Consider the following 15,232-nt stretch of genomic DNA (forward strand, 5'->3'; position numbering starts at 1 on the left):
TATCAGTTGGGTTTTCATGCTCAGCCCGATATACGCTGCCCCTCTCTGCAAGGGGAGGAGGCGGGACGGGGCGGGAGCTAGTGTGCTGAACCCCCCTCTCTGCCCCTCACAACTGTTTGCAATGGGAGGGGCGTGATGGGGCGGAGCCCTGTCCCACCTCCCCATTGCAAACAATGGTAGGGGCGGGAGCACAGCACACTGCCTCCCTACTCGTCCCGCCTCCTCCCCTTGCAGAGAGGGGCAGCGTATATCAGCCCGAGCGTGAAAACTTGGCCGATATACATCCATGTGAATGATAAAAAGCTGCGGGCGGAGTTTCCGTGCAGAAAGTCTGCACGGAAAATCCGCGGCAATTACGCCCCGACTGAACCGAGCCGCACAGTGATTTATATAGTTTTTTTTTTTTAAGTTTGCCCAATGAAAGCATTTTCCCTTAAAAAATATAGCATTGTCATATTCAGGGGGCCATAACTTTTTGCCATTAATGAAGCTTGTGTTTTGTGGGGTGAGCGGTGGTTTTTATTAGCATCATGTTGGTGTGCAAACAACTTTTTGATTCCTCTTTATTTCATGTTTGGAGGCTGGAGGGTCGTGCAGAAGCCATTCTGGCTCTGCGTTTTGTCTTTACTTTGTTAGCCTTGTAGGGTAAATAATACTTTACTATTAGGGCGAGCACCCACTGGCGTTTGCGTTTTCCGCAATTTTTCCGCGCGTTTTTCGCGGCGTTTTTCGCGGCGTTTTCGCGGCTTTTCCATTAATTTCCATGGAGAAAAATAAGGACACATATGCAACTGACAGTTCCTATGTTAAAAACGCAAACGCAACGCAAAAAAAACGCCAGTGGACAGGAACACATGTTATCTCTATGCCTGTGCAGGAAAAACGCAAAACGCAGGTAAAAAAACGCCAGTGGGTGCTCGCCCTTATAGTGCGCTTGTTGAATGCAGAAATACTAGTTATGTCTTTTTTAACTTTATTTTAGATTATAAAACAATGGTGATTTTTGTTAGATTCTTTAAGGGTGCCTGCACACGGCCGGTTGCATTTTTGGGCAGGCGAAAAACTCAGCGATAGGGCAAACGTGTATCTGCTTTGTAAAGTGCGTCATTGTGCCTTTTTTACCCAAATCGAACAAATGATAGCTTCATATGAAAACATACGTGCATAAAAAGGCAAAAAAAAGCCAAAAGATCGGATATGCCGCGTTATTTTGATATCGCAGCATCACAACAGAGAACACATCGCAGATGTCAATTAAACCATTGAAAGACATTGGTTTCATAAATCTGCTTTCTTACACACTTTCCCGCAGTCATGCGGGACAACATCGCTCATGTGTATGAACCCATGAATGGGGTTCATATTTGTGCGTCTAAAACACACACAAATCTCACGCGATTTTATCACCCATGTGAAGCCGGCCTAACATTTAATTAAACTTTTTTTCACAATGAGACTTGACCATGCAATCACTTGACTGCTTGCATAATACATTTTTATACTTCAGTATTGCAGTCTATTATATGGCACTCATCAGTTTTAGGGCTTATTTACACAAGCGTATATCGGCCGGCATTTTCACGGACAGCTGATATACACTTCCGTCTAAGCAGTTCCCCCCTCCCCTCCAAGCGGTTTGCAATTGGAGTGGGCTGGAAGGGGGCGAAGCTAAGCTCCCGCCCCTTGTCCATAGCCAGCAATGGGAGTGAGCCAGACAGAGTGGAGCTTAGGCCGGAGGCACACAAACAGATTTGCATTGCAGAATCCGCGGTCGGCGTCCGAATTTCGGATCTGCAGCAAATACTGTTCAGGACATACTATGCAAAATCGCTTTTTCCTACACACTCGCGGAATTCAAATTTCAATGCCTGCGAGTGCAGGAAAAAAAAATTTGCAGCATGTTCTATTTTCATGCTGACTCCGCTTGGTAGTCAATGGAAGCCGTCCAACCCATGGCCCTTCCGCAAGTGATGGCATAGGGAAAAAAAAAAGATTTAAAAAAGAAAAAAAATATGTGCTGTGCATGACCGACAGTGAACCGCCGCAGTCAGCCGCCACACAGAAAATCAAAGGTACACGGGGTCGCCGTCCGGGGACAGGGACGAATTCCGCTGCAGGCTGCCACATGCAGAATCCGACCCTTTCATGTGCCGCTGGCCTTACACTGACGGGCAGCCTAATAAGCTTCTGTAGATCATCATGACATAACCCCTGCTCATGACAGATATATACGTCATAGAGTATGAAGAGGTCAATATTCAGTCCTCAGTGTGGTCAATCTGAAGCAGGTAATTAGAACCCTATTGACTGAACTCCAGGTTAGTAAAATTGCAGTGGTTGGAAATGAAGCCTGGCAAGCTACAACCAAACTTTTTTTTTTTGCATGAAATTATACCTTAGGTATATATTCACATGTAGCAGAAAATGGTGCAGGAAATCCGCATCAAAACCACAACAAAAATGCATTGAAATCTGTGTCATTGGTCTCATTTTAAAGCATATCAGTAGCACTGCTAGAACCACAGCTACACCTCTCTGAAGTGGAGTCAAGCATGCTGAATTTACAGCTGTCACACCTATGTACATGACGAGGGGGCAGCGGAGGACGAGCAAGCAGAGAATGAGCTGTAATATTATCCTGTCTGTCCCCCTGTCCCAGGCAAGGGCTGACCTGTACTTTTGGTCACCTCTTCCCCTTATCAATCAGAGAGCATATTTGCTCTCTGATTATCACATGAGGGTCTTTTTTTCCAGAAAAGAAGTGAAAAGATGAGTACTTGCTCATAATCACTCCTCTGTGCAAAAGCAGTAAAGCATAATAGGGCACATTCAGACGACCATATATTGGTTGGGTTTTCACGCCGGCTGATATACGGCGTCTCTCTCTGCAGGGGGAGGAGGCTGGAAGACTCGGGAGCAGTGCTCTGAGCTCCCGCCCCCTTTCTGCCTCCTCTTCGCAGTTTTTTTTTCCCCATTATCTCCAGCAAAAAATGAATAATGGTTACTCAATACGTTTTATAAGTCCAAAATTGTTTCCTACGGTATTACAAAAAGGACTCGTCCCGTAAAATGCGAAGTGTCATGCAACTACATTGACAAAAAATGTAAAAAGTTATGATTGCTAGAACACAAAAGGGAAAATAATTTACTGGTTGTTGAGGATAACATTAGTTATGTCACTAAGGGGCTATAAATACACTTAAGAGAACTGAGTTCTGCGCCAAATATATTTACATGAGACATTATTTCAAAATCTACAATAAGTGACATTTTTAGAAGGAATTTCCTCATTTTAATGGGACTGTAGTATTACCAAGTTGACTACAGAATGTGTAATCGTGGAGGTCCAACCTCTGAGGATGGGAGGAATGTGTCCCTGTTTGAATATAGTGTAGGCTGAGCTTCCGTGTTGCCACTCCATTCGAAGTCTATGATGGCGGACACAAGCCTTCCATTCTAGTGATACGTGGAGGTTCCAGCGGTAGGATCCCCACTGACCATTCTGTGGATAGTTGATAAATTGTCATTCTGGAAATACCTTTTTAAATCCTGGAAAATCCCTTTAAGCCCCTTTAAATAAATGTAATTGACTAGGACATGGGTTACTACAGGTGGGAACAGTATAGGTGAGCTTGGCCCTGCAGGGAGACATGACACTGCAACTGACACGCATTACTCTGCATGTGACTCATATAATGTAAACTGTCAGCTGGCCTCCCAATATATCTTCCTGTCATATAACGCCTAAGCGTCTAATGATTTGGATATTCTCTTGTGCCATTAGCAATAGATATAGACACTCGATGACCAGATCCATTTTCAGGTATCATCTTCTTTCTTAACCTGCCAATGATTTATGACATAACTTAGGATGGGATTTCACACTTGGAATTCTCCTCCCAATCAGAAGGACAAGCAGATTTACAGGCTGTTTTTTTTTCTAGAATTAGAACATAGCAAATCCAATGTAACAAATCCCCACTATAACCCCCATAATGGAGTCTCCTGTTACCACCACATTCTGCAGGTCAGATACCGGTGGGTCCGGTAACTACAAGTCTTTGTACATTGCAACTATTAAAAGATATGTGCAATAAAATGGGCTGCCCGCTAGTAAATTCAGCCTAAAATGGCTAATAACATGTAGCAATAGATGATATTCACTTACAACAGGCAGTGGACAGGTTAAATCCCTTTCCCACAAGCCCAATGATCAGGTACAAACATTCTTAAAGGGGTTGTCTCGTGAAATCAAGTGGGGTTCAGCACTTCTGTATGGCCATATTAATGCACTTTGTAATATACATCGTGCATTAATTATGAGCCATACAGAAGTTATTCACTTACCTGCTCCGTTGCTAGCGTCCCCGTCGCCATGGATCCATCTAAATTCGCTGTCTTCTGGCGTTTTTAGACGCGCTTGCGCAGTCCGGTCTTCTCCCTGGTGAATGGGGCCGCTCGTGCCGGAGAGCTGGTCCTCGTAGCTCCGCCCCGTCACGTGTGCCGATTCCAGCCAATCAGGAGGCTGGAATCGGCAATGGACCGCACAGAGCCCACGGTGCACCATGGGAGAAGACCCGCGGTGCATCGTGGGTGAGATCCCGGAGGCCATCTTGGTAAAGGAAGAAAGAAGTCGCCGCAGCGCGGGGATTCGGGTAAGTAATAAACTTTTTTTTTTTTTAACCCATCCCTTGGGTTTGTCTCGCGCCGAACGGGGGGCCTATTGAATAAAAAAAAAAAAACGTTTCGGCGTGAGACAACCCCTTTTAGAACTTTTGTTTGTCCAATCACCAGGCCATGGTAAACATAGGAGAAAAGGGGCTCTATAGCAAAATATTAAGGTGCTGGTTTTGACACCTAGAACGGAGGGGTTTTGTGTTTTTGTTTTCCCTTGCACTCCCTTTAATGAGCTTTAAAGAGTACCTGCACTTTCAATCTGCAGAGCTCTTGCTCCATTGGCCGTTTTTCAGATCCTCCCAGCAACTAAAGACTGCCCCATATAGCACATTTTTACTAATACTGTCTAGCTGTTAGACAGTGCAAACTTTGATAAATGTGGCACATTTAAAGAATGTCTATTCTAAGTGACTGTCTAGTCGAGCTTTATACCACCTATTAGTTGGTGTAGTTTACACGAAAAATTGTGCCAAAAGTTTGGCAAAATTGTTGGTGCATATAGGCTACCCCCCCTTTACAAAGATCCATGCTAAAGGCCTCCTAACATAAACAGAAATTCCGCGGTGGGATTTCACGCAGAATTTCTGCCCGTGCCCGCTGCCATAGGATTGCATTAGTTTATGCAATCCTATGCAGACAGCCACGATTTGACCACGTGAAAACTCACGCGGTAAACAAATTGGGGCATGTCCTATTTCTGTGTGACCCTCACAGAGGCCCGCACAGAAACGACACGGCTGACGCGCCGGCTGCGCAGCAGATGGCACATAGCAGAGCGAGATGCCGGGAGGAGGTGAGCGCCGGGTCACTACAGGGGTACGGGTCACATCCTGCTGCGATAATCCTCGCAGCGGGATCCGACCCGGCCGTCTGCAGGAGGCTTATGTCAGACATCTTAGAAAAATGTATCTAAGTGTCTAAAATGCATCATAAATAGGGTGCAAAGTTTGTTAGACAGTTTTGGTGGAATTTGTATAAGACGTTCCCAATAGTAAATCTGCCCTAGTATCCTTCCTTAGCAATAAATTAACATGGGAGCTTATTTACTATTGAAAATTCAACACTTTTCGGGGGCAAGTTGGGCAAAAATCTGTGAAACCTGCTTTGTACCATCTTTATTATGTGGTTAAAACACTTTTGGATAGTTTTTTTTTCGGTGTTTCTGACAAAGAGGTAAACATTATTAGAAAAGGGAGCTTGGCCTAAATTGCACCAAAAAAGTGCCGATAAATGGTGCAATTTTTTTTGTTTTAACCTAAGCTAACTAAAAAGTGGTATAAAGTTAGACGCAACAGTCTTAAAGTTTGACATATTTATCATCCAGCAGAGCCACTGTGATAAATCTAGCATATTTTAAGACTGTGTAGTCTAAGCTTACACTACCTGATGATTAGACAGTATTAGAAAACAAGCCCCATAGTTTGTATAAAGACATCCATCCATCCAGTTCGGCCTATCATCCTGCAACGTTGATCCAGAAGAAGAAAAAAAAAACACTTCATCTAAGGGAAAAATTCCTTCCTGACTCCAAATCTGGCCATCAGATCAACAAGCCATCTCCAGTAATCTAGTGACTAGAACTTGTAAGGCTGCTGCCGTAGACGGTTCGAGAAGCTGCCGCCTATATACTATTTAGAGTATGTGTAACATACTCCTCATCAGTCCATAGGTTGATGATCTAAGGGACTGAAGAAGATCCCTAGTCTTTTTATTCCCAACTATAAATAGGAGAAGGAGCAAACACCTGTTCCCCCTCAGCCTTGTGTAAAAAGCAGCTGTTCTTCACTAGGAATAGAAGTGAGACACAAGATGCATGCCTCCTATCATCCCAAACCCCTGCTCCTCTCCCACCCAACGCACCAACATCAAAGCACAAAGCAGATGGCACTATTTCATGGTCAGGCTATCAGGTTGCTGTCAGAACATAGATGAAGATAGAAGTAGTCCTAGTTGTAGATTCTTCAACAATCTAGTGAGCCTTTCTTGATTGCTTCACAGTCAGTGAAAGGGTTAAAGGTATGCTAGAACAGAGCGTGATATAATTAAAGGGCGTTTTTAGGGGTTTTATAGATTTTTCTTTATGGCAGTATGTGCCCACCTTTATGTGGTCCCTACCACTTGCTGCTCCTGTAATTGCGTGCAAGCTGCGGTTTCTCGATGTGAGGTCTTATACGATGCATGTAAATATAGAGCTCACTTGTCACGATTGAGTCACTATATAAAAGTTTCCATTTTAGTCCTCGGGCAGGCGATACACACAGCACAGTCTGTCCTAACATCTGACCAAAAATGAAGACTAGTAACTGCAGTGTGAAGCTGATGATTGGCTAACCCCATTATGACGAATTTGTGGGTTTTGTGTTGTTACAGTGGGAACAATATGTCCTGCTCCCATGAATACCGCGGCGTGGTAATGGCAGACAGCCTAGTGCTTATATCTATATGTGTTGAGCCAGCCTTATGTGTCGCATCCTTTTTTTTTTTTACAATAAAGGGGGTATTTTCCAAAAGTTATGTTGTTGCCATGTAATAAAATCTTACGGTTCATGACTGGTGCAATGAGATGTCTGAAATCAATTATTTAGCTCACTTATTAGTAACTCATCAGAACATGCACTCTCCACCAAGAGAAAACAGACTGGCCCTTCTAATGCATCTCTGTTAAACAGTTATATACCTCTTCCCGTGACATCACAGCACCGTTCCTTCAGAACACCACCTGTCTGTCCGCTGTCCTCTTTCTACCTAAAACTAAACCTCTCATAAACTGACCTTCTCCTGTTTCCGCCCTCTAACTCATGCCTGACATCTCCATCTCAGTGTGTGGCGCCACCATAACTCCTAGACAACATGCCCGCTGCCTTGGGGTCATATTCGACTCTGATCTATCATTTACCCCCTACATCCAATCTCTGGCCCGAACATGTCAGCTGCATCTCAAGAACATCGCAAGAATCCGCTCTTTTCTCACTGTGGACACACTAAAAACGCTTACTGTTGCCCTCATCCACTCCCGGCTCGATTATTGCAACTCTCTGCTGATCGGCCTCCCCTGCACCAGACTCTACTCCCTCCAATCCATCCTGAATGCGGCAGCCAGGCTCATCTTCCTGTCCAGCCGCTATTCGGACGCCTCTGCCCTGTGCCAGTCACTGCACTGGCTGCCCATCAAATACAGAATTCAATTCAAACTCATTATCTTCATCCATAAAGCTCTTCACAGCGCAGCGCCGCCCTACATTGCTTTCCTCCTCTCAATCGACCACTCAGTCCACCGCCTCCACTCCACTAACGAAATCAGACTGAGTGCCCCTTTAATTCGAACTTCTCATTCCTGCCTCCAAGACTTCTCCAGAGCAGCACTAGTCCTCGGGAACACATTACCCAAAGCTATGCAGGCAATCGCTGACACACAACTTCAGACATGCTCTAAACGCACCTCTTCAGGGAGCCATACCATATTCCCTAAGCCAAACCCCTCTGTACTCCGCCTGATAACATGCTCCCTCTCCTGCCGACTGCGACCTCTGCTAGCTGTAATCAACCAGCACCTGCAGTCATACCAATTCCACCACTATACAGCTTAAGGGCTAATTCCCACGGATGGATTTCGTCCACTTTTCATGCGGCGGGAATCTGCGGCATTATTCCGCAGCTATTGGGTTCTAGTAAACCTCATAGCTTTTCGCCTTGCAATGTTCACACTGTGGAATTCCGCAGCGTGAAAGAAATCGCGTCATGTTCTATTTGACGTAGAAAAATGCGCGGCTGGCTTCCCTTATAGTCAATGGAAGACATCCATCATGCGATACTTCCGCTGTGAGCACACAAATAAGTTGGCAAAATCCCTACCCGACTCCAACAGGCAATTAGAAGAAATCCCTGGACCTATTATCCATGTTCGGCTAGGTGCAACATCCATTTTACATTCACAAAAAACGGTCACTTTTTCATTTGTGAGCAGTTCTATGTTTCCTTTGCATTTGGTCCGTTTTTTTTCTTCCATATTCCATCTTTCTTTCATATTCACAAAAAAAAAATGAAATAAACCCAATTCTTTTCTTCTGCATCTTTTTAAAAAAGCAGCCCATGGACGGCACGCCATCTAAGAGCTGTCAGCTTTTTCCTATCCCCATTGACTTGAATGGATGAGTCTCGTCCATAACATGGATCAGCATAGTGCATGCAATGAGGTTTTTGTTCCTGCAGTCTGTGTCTGGGTGAAGAAGCTCTAGTGAGTGTTGCCACACTGAGTAATTTGGGCCCATATGCTGTCCATGTGTAGTCTGATTTTTTAAATAGGCAACTCAAGGATAATCAAAAACCCGCTATTGAACCATTACTTTTTCCCGCATTGCATCACAGCGCGGGAAAAAAATTGCAGCATGTCCTATCTTTGGGTGTTTCCTCGGAACACCGCACATTGCATCGCCCACTGTTTTTAATGGGGCTGGCACTGCATTGCACAGTGTGCAAGGCACACGTGAGTGGGATGTGAGGTTTGCCAATTGAACACAATGGGAAACACTCCGCTGCGGAGGATCGCTACTTCCCCACAGGGACATCGTACTTTGGCGAGCACGATTTCGGCCTCGCCCATGTGAAATTAGCCTGAGGGTTAATTCACCCTGAGAGCTTAAATACACTGCTCCGGCACAACTACCCTCGTTGGCACGGAGCATAGTTGCGCCTGAACGAGGAAAATTTCCTCTCCTTCGACAGCTTTTTAAACACCGTGCCAGAACGCAGGAGGTTGAAAATAACCGCGGGAATATAGGTGCTGCCCGATCTTTCCCGCACGTAGATTATCACAACTGTATAAAAATCAGTTCCATTCAACTGAATGGGGTCTGCTTTGGCAGCAAGTATATGGATTTCTACATGCCCCATTCACATGAATGGGATAGTCACGTAAATTTGCCCCAAATTAAATAACTAATAATCTCATGATTTTATAGAGAAAAACCCAAATCCATTCTAAATTCATTTGAAGAGATTTTTATCCAAACATTCGTAGAGTTATTGTTGTCCTTCAAGGACTTGTCCAACAAATAGTACTTATCTCGTATTGGTGGGGGGTCTGATTGCTGGGACCCCCACAGATCATGAAAATGAAGATCCCAAAGGTCCCTGAAAAAATATAGTGGTGGTCACACGTGTACTACTGCTTTGTTCATTTCTATAGGACTACCAAAGATAGCCAACATTTGTACTCGGCTATCTCCGGCTGTTAGAATGAATGGAACCGTATTGTGCATACCCATACCACCAATCCATTCATTCGGGAACTGTTGACAGCTCCCATTACTGTGATCGGTCAGACCCCCACAGATGCTAAGTAGTTTTCATGGGACAACCCCCTTAAAGGTAACATAGCTTAAGTGGTCCATTTACACCTGATGTAACATGCACTGATCGACACACATTGATCGGCGCTCATTTAACTTTCTTTTACACTGGCTGAGAATTGGCTTTTGGGGAGGAACAATTGCTAATATGATCCTTTTTTCCCCATAGGCCGGCTATGTATCTCCATGTTCACACAGGGAAATCTACTGCCAATCAGAGAACATTTTTATACTTGCTGAAACTGAACCATCAGCTACAACGAGTGTTTGCTCTTTCATCTGCTGATCGTTGGTTCCTTTACACATCGCAATTCTTGAGCAAACAAGCTTTTGGAGGAACATTTGGGTCCTATTATTGGCCTTTACTGCATTCTAGTCCCCTATTCATACTAGTCATTATGAATTGGGTGTACCGATGCTCGGTAAAACCTCCCAAGTCGTAAAGAGCCTTAACACAACACAGGCATCTACAGGACCTTACTTTACCATGTATCTGATTTCATTGGAATATTTCTAATATATTATTAGAACGTATCTTCCGCACCTAAAGTGTAATAATAGCTTGGAACAATCTTCCTAATAACAACAGTAGTTTTTTTTATCTAGCCTGGGATAAACATAAGTTCATGCTAGAAAAAAGAAAACCTAAAATACATAACATAATGAAAAAAGAAAAAAAAATATATAGAAAAGGTCAAGTAGAACATGTAAAATTAAATTTAAAAAGCCTGGCGCTAATCTGTTGTGAACGCTATAATCATTTTTTGGTTAATGGGCTCCTTAGCTGTGCTGCAAACAGATCTTCTTGAAGTGCCTCCTGACTTTGCATTTGTGTCTGTACTGGAAGCAATGTGTCACTGCGGTGGACGAGGTCCAGGAGAAGGTGGTGAGGAGGGGCTGTAAAATGCAGCTGCGCTACTTGGAAAGCGTGAAGATGTCTGAGTGGAAAATGATACGTCCTAGAACCTTCACACGGAACCATCAGCTTCACACGACACATTCACATGGCTCTCACCATACGATTGAACCTTCACCCAGGGGCGTAACTAAAGGCTCAGGGGCCCTGATGTAAAAGCTGAGCTGGGGCCCCCCTCTATCTGTATCTGTACTCGTACCCATACCTAAACCATGCTGCACAGAGGCATAACTTGAAGCTTCTGGGCCCCAATGCAAAACCTGTAACAGGGCCCCCAACTATAATGCTTTATTCATAGTACTGGGCTCACTATATTGAGAAGAGAGGCCTTATGGGCCCCGTAAGGCTCCTGGGCCCGGGTGCAACCGCATCCCCTGCACCCTCTATAGTTACGCCCCTGCCTTCACCCATACACCCACCAACCATTACTCTCACCTGTGACTGCTACCAACCTCATCCGTCAATCTGGGCACAGGTTCCGTCACTTCTGCCAGGTTCGCCATGTTTTTATCTAAAGCAGGTAAGGTTCCCAGAGATGAGTGAACGATGAGGGAGGTTTCACACACGGTATTATTTTGGAAAAGGCTAGTGCTGTTTTTAATAGTCTTCTGAAGCCAGAAGTGCATCCAGAGGGGAGAAGTTGAAGTCCCACCTTATAGTTCTAATCCTTTTTTAATCTGCTTCTAAAATAAAATGTATCAAAGTGCCAGAGTGTTTTCCAAAACATACTGTGTGAAACCACCCTAAAGGGCGGCTTCACACGGGCGGAGCTGAGCACTTGATACACACAGCATAGAACCCACTGATGTCAATGGGTTCGTACACATTTTTGTATTTTGCGCATGCAAAAAAACCTGTGGTACGCTTTATTTTTTACACATTTACGAACAAAGGTCCCCATAGAAATCTATAGGGGGTGCACAAATGCACGCGCAATATGCAAGTAAAATGCACAATACACTGCGCAATTCCAAAAAGAACACAGCTGGACCTTTTTAGGCGGAATAGCAATTTAAATCGAGGCATGGTTGTGTCCCGCGTGTACAAAAACCCTGCCTTGCACATGGAAAAAGTACAGTAAAATACGCCAACACACGCTAAAAAACAAAAAAAACTTGTGCTACGGCATGCTCAATTGCGTATACGCCCATGTTAAGCCGCCGTAAAAGATAACTTCATGTTTCATCCCGCCCCAGGAACCGTCTCTACTAGAGATGAGCGAGCACGCTCGGTTAAGGCAATTGCTCGAGCTAGCATCGGTCTTTTCGATTAACTGCATACTCGTCCGAGAAAATTCAGGGGGCAGCGGGGGTGAGCGGAGGGAGAGAGAGATCTCTCTCACTCCCCCCCCCCCCGAATTTTCTCAGATGAGTATGCAGTTAATCAAAAAGACCGATGCTAGCTCGAGCAATTGCCTTAACCGAGCGTGCTCGCTCATCTCTAGTAGAGACGGTTCCTGGGGCGGGATGAAACATGAAGTTATCTTTTACGGCGGCTTAACATGGGCGTATACGCAATTGAGCATGCCGTAGCACAAGTTTTTTTTGTTTTTTAGCCTCAATGTGTTTGCGATATTGGGTGACGCTGAAGCGTTATCTTGTATCCATAGTTTGTATACCACGAATACGTTTTAGTTGATTTTACCTATCAATAGAATATTTTATTTTATGCCCATCTTTCCATTTTTTGCCAGTATCAGGCTACGTTCACACGAGCGCGCATCTCACGCGCGTGAAACAAGATCGCTGTTACACTGAAGTGATGCGAGGTGTTTTTGCATGAAAAATGCCTCGCATCCGCGGGTAAAACACACATTGACAAGCGCGATATTGTGTCGCGTTTCTCAGCTTGATTTTGGTACACATTTTCCGCTACAGAATGTTAAAATGATTTTGTATCAGATTTTTTACAAAATTTACATCTAAACCTGCAGCAAGATTCGCTGCATCTAAGATTCGCTGCACACTTCATCTTAGTTCACATTTACCGAATGTGCTTGGGTAGCTTCTGAGACATATGGCAAATAGAGCCAAAGAATGCCATTCACCTGGCGGAGATCAGTTTGGCGGTTTTCATCATGGTCCCTGGGTTTACTCTAAGGATTACTGCAGGAAACTGCGCTATTCCATACAGAGGCATCCAGTTAAAAAATGTATGCTGTACGGTCTACGTTTTCTTTTATACTATGGCAACCTGTGGGGGACTAAGTGACATCCCTTAAACATCCAGATCCCAGGTTTGCATCATAAATCCTCCCAACGGAAAGGTTGGACATACAGAATAGACAAAGTATAGTTTTCTGCATGCAGCAGTTTCATGCATATGCAATCAGGTACTGCACTGTATTATGAAGATATGAAATCTCAGGCATTTAGAGTTACAATAGAGACCCCATAGCCTTCTATAGGTGTTATAGTTTGCCATTTTACAACTCAGGGGTCATATAGAGCTGCTATATGGACTTGCATATGACCCCCTACATGGCACGTGTTTGTTTCCTCAAATTCTGTATTGTGTTACAATTAATAGCATTATAAATTAATCCCACCTAATGATAAGCACAATACAGGGAAGCAGCCACATCAATCTACCCAAGTGTTAGAAGCCGATCGTTTCTACCACATACTTTACACATAATACGGCAGTTGCAATTTTATCACCTCGTATCCTCATATCAGACAACCTTTCACTCCTAAGACTCAACCTCTGCTCATTAACACTTCTTTCTAATCACTGAAATCAACAGCTTCAAGCTACACGGACGTATGAAGACGGCCGTACATCTAGCTGCTGCTGTGTCACCCCAATATGATTATGCCAATGCCCCCTATACCCAATATTTCTATCAGGAAGAAGTATATATATCCAGTTAATATGTGTATTCCATATGCAATATAAATGAGCCCCAACAACACCACACTTATCTCCTGGACATGTGCGATATATGTAATGCAGTCTGGGCACCGCGCCATCCGCAAAACTCCTTCATTCGCTCATATACACAATTACCTTTACCCCAATTCATCTATTTCATCTCTCTACAGATACATCTGGTTCACACATGCAGCACAATCAGTAAGCCTCATGCAGTTGTATTGATACAATGTAACTAAATGTATCATATGCAGCAAAGCCGAGTTAGTCACTTGTCACAATTTACCATTGTCCACAGGAGCTGAGTTGATGTAGTAAGTAATTGATACTAAGGAGTTAAATGTCAAGTTGTACTTTTTCTTCATTGAGACGCAGAACTGATGGAATTCAGACGGCGTCTAATTTTTTTTTAGTGGAAGACATTAGAATATTAGAAATATTTAGTTTTTTACAGCAACAGGTGTCCAACAACGCCCCAACGCTAGATAAAGCAAATCCTGCTATAATCAATAAGCTTGCTCTCAGGAACCCAAGGAGCTCAAGTCACGGCTGTGTTCGTCATAGTAATTTCCATCCGAGACACAGTTGCTCTTCTTTAAAGGTCAGCTGGATGGAAAAATCACATCCCTTTAGTAATATCCGTAACACGGGGGAACGGTCTACCGTATGAGATATATAGGAGGAATGGTAGAAATACCGTAGGAACCAATGTGACCCTGTATCATAGGTGACTATAGATTTCCGTCTTTCATTCTCAGGGATAGTGCAAACTTTCTTGATGATGAGAGTTATGTCAGCAATGTCTAATGACTGCGCCCACGTGTACCCTAAGGCATGTTATTGTGGACGCCGGTGCCATTTTTGAAAACTGTATAAGTCGCCCTCTACTATTCCAGCAATGACTTCACATAGGCATAATCCAAAGGTCTCTGCTCACTTACCATCTTGGTTGGGTCACCTCAGTGCCTGCGGAGAGAATGGACAGGCAGGAGGTGTCTGCTAGTTCCTCAGTACCAACACCCTAAGGTTTCTCTTGCCTCTAATTTGTACTGTGCCCATTCACACACCTGCTCCCACTTCGCCCGTGATTGGATGCCACTAACAACTAACACCCCCCCCACTTCCAAACTTAATCCAGCTATCCCCTGATTGGAGGGACAGGCATTTTACCAAATTTAGACTGTGTCATAGGGAGGGGGGCCAACACAAAAATAAAAGACCAGGTAAAGAGGGAGGGGTCGGTGACAAGTATGAACACATGGTGCTCTTCTCACTGTAAATAGTTAAAGGGAATTTCCAGTACTTGCCATCCCCCCTCTCTATAAGCAAGCCCTCCCCGTGACAGAGCTGGAGCCCCTGGATTTATGACAAGGGCTAGAGGGCCAGAGAAGAATAAGTATCAGATAACCCCACAGCC

The 15,232-nt window shown here is 44.2% G+C and overlaps 1 protein-coding gene across 1 annotated transcript in view; it reads right to left on the bottom strand.

Annotated features, from left to right (window-relative positions):
* The window catches only part of TNNC2 (troponin C2, fast skeletal type), a 34,851-nt gene extending 19,961 nt beyond the window's left edge, over positions 1-14,890 (bottom strand). The window contains exon 1 of the mRNA XM_066587245.1: positions 14,757-14,890. Within this exon, the coding sequence (XP_066443342.1) occupies positions 14,757-14,759 (3 nt within the window). The 5' untranslated portion in view covers positions 14,760-14,890. The remainder of the gene's footprint in view (positions 1-14,756) is intronic.
* Positions 14,891-15,232: the final 342 nt, after the last annotated feature.

Source organism: Eleutherodactylus coqui, chromosome 13 (genome assembly GCF_035609145.1).
Source record: "Eleutherodactylus coqui strain aEleCoq1 chromosome 13, aEleCoq1.hap1, whole genome shotgun sequence".
NCBI classification, from domain to species: Eukaryota; Metazoa; Chordata; class Amphibia; order Anura; family Eleutherodactylidae; genus Eleutherodactylus; species Eleutherodactylus coqui.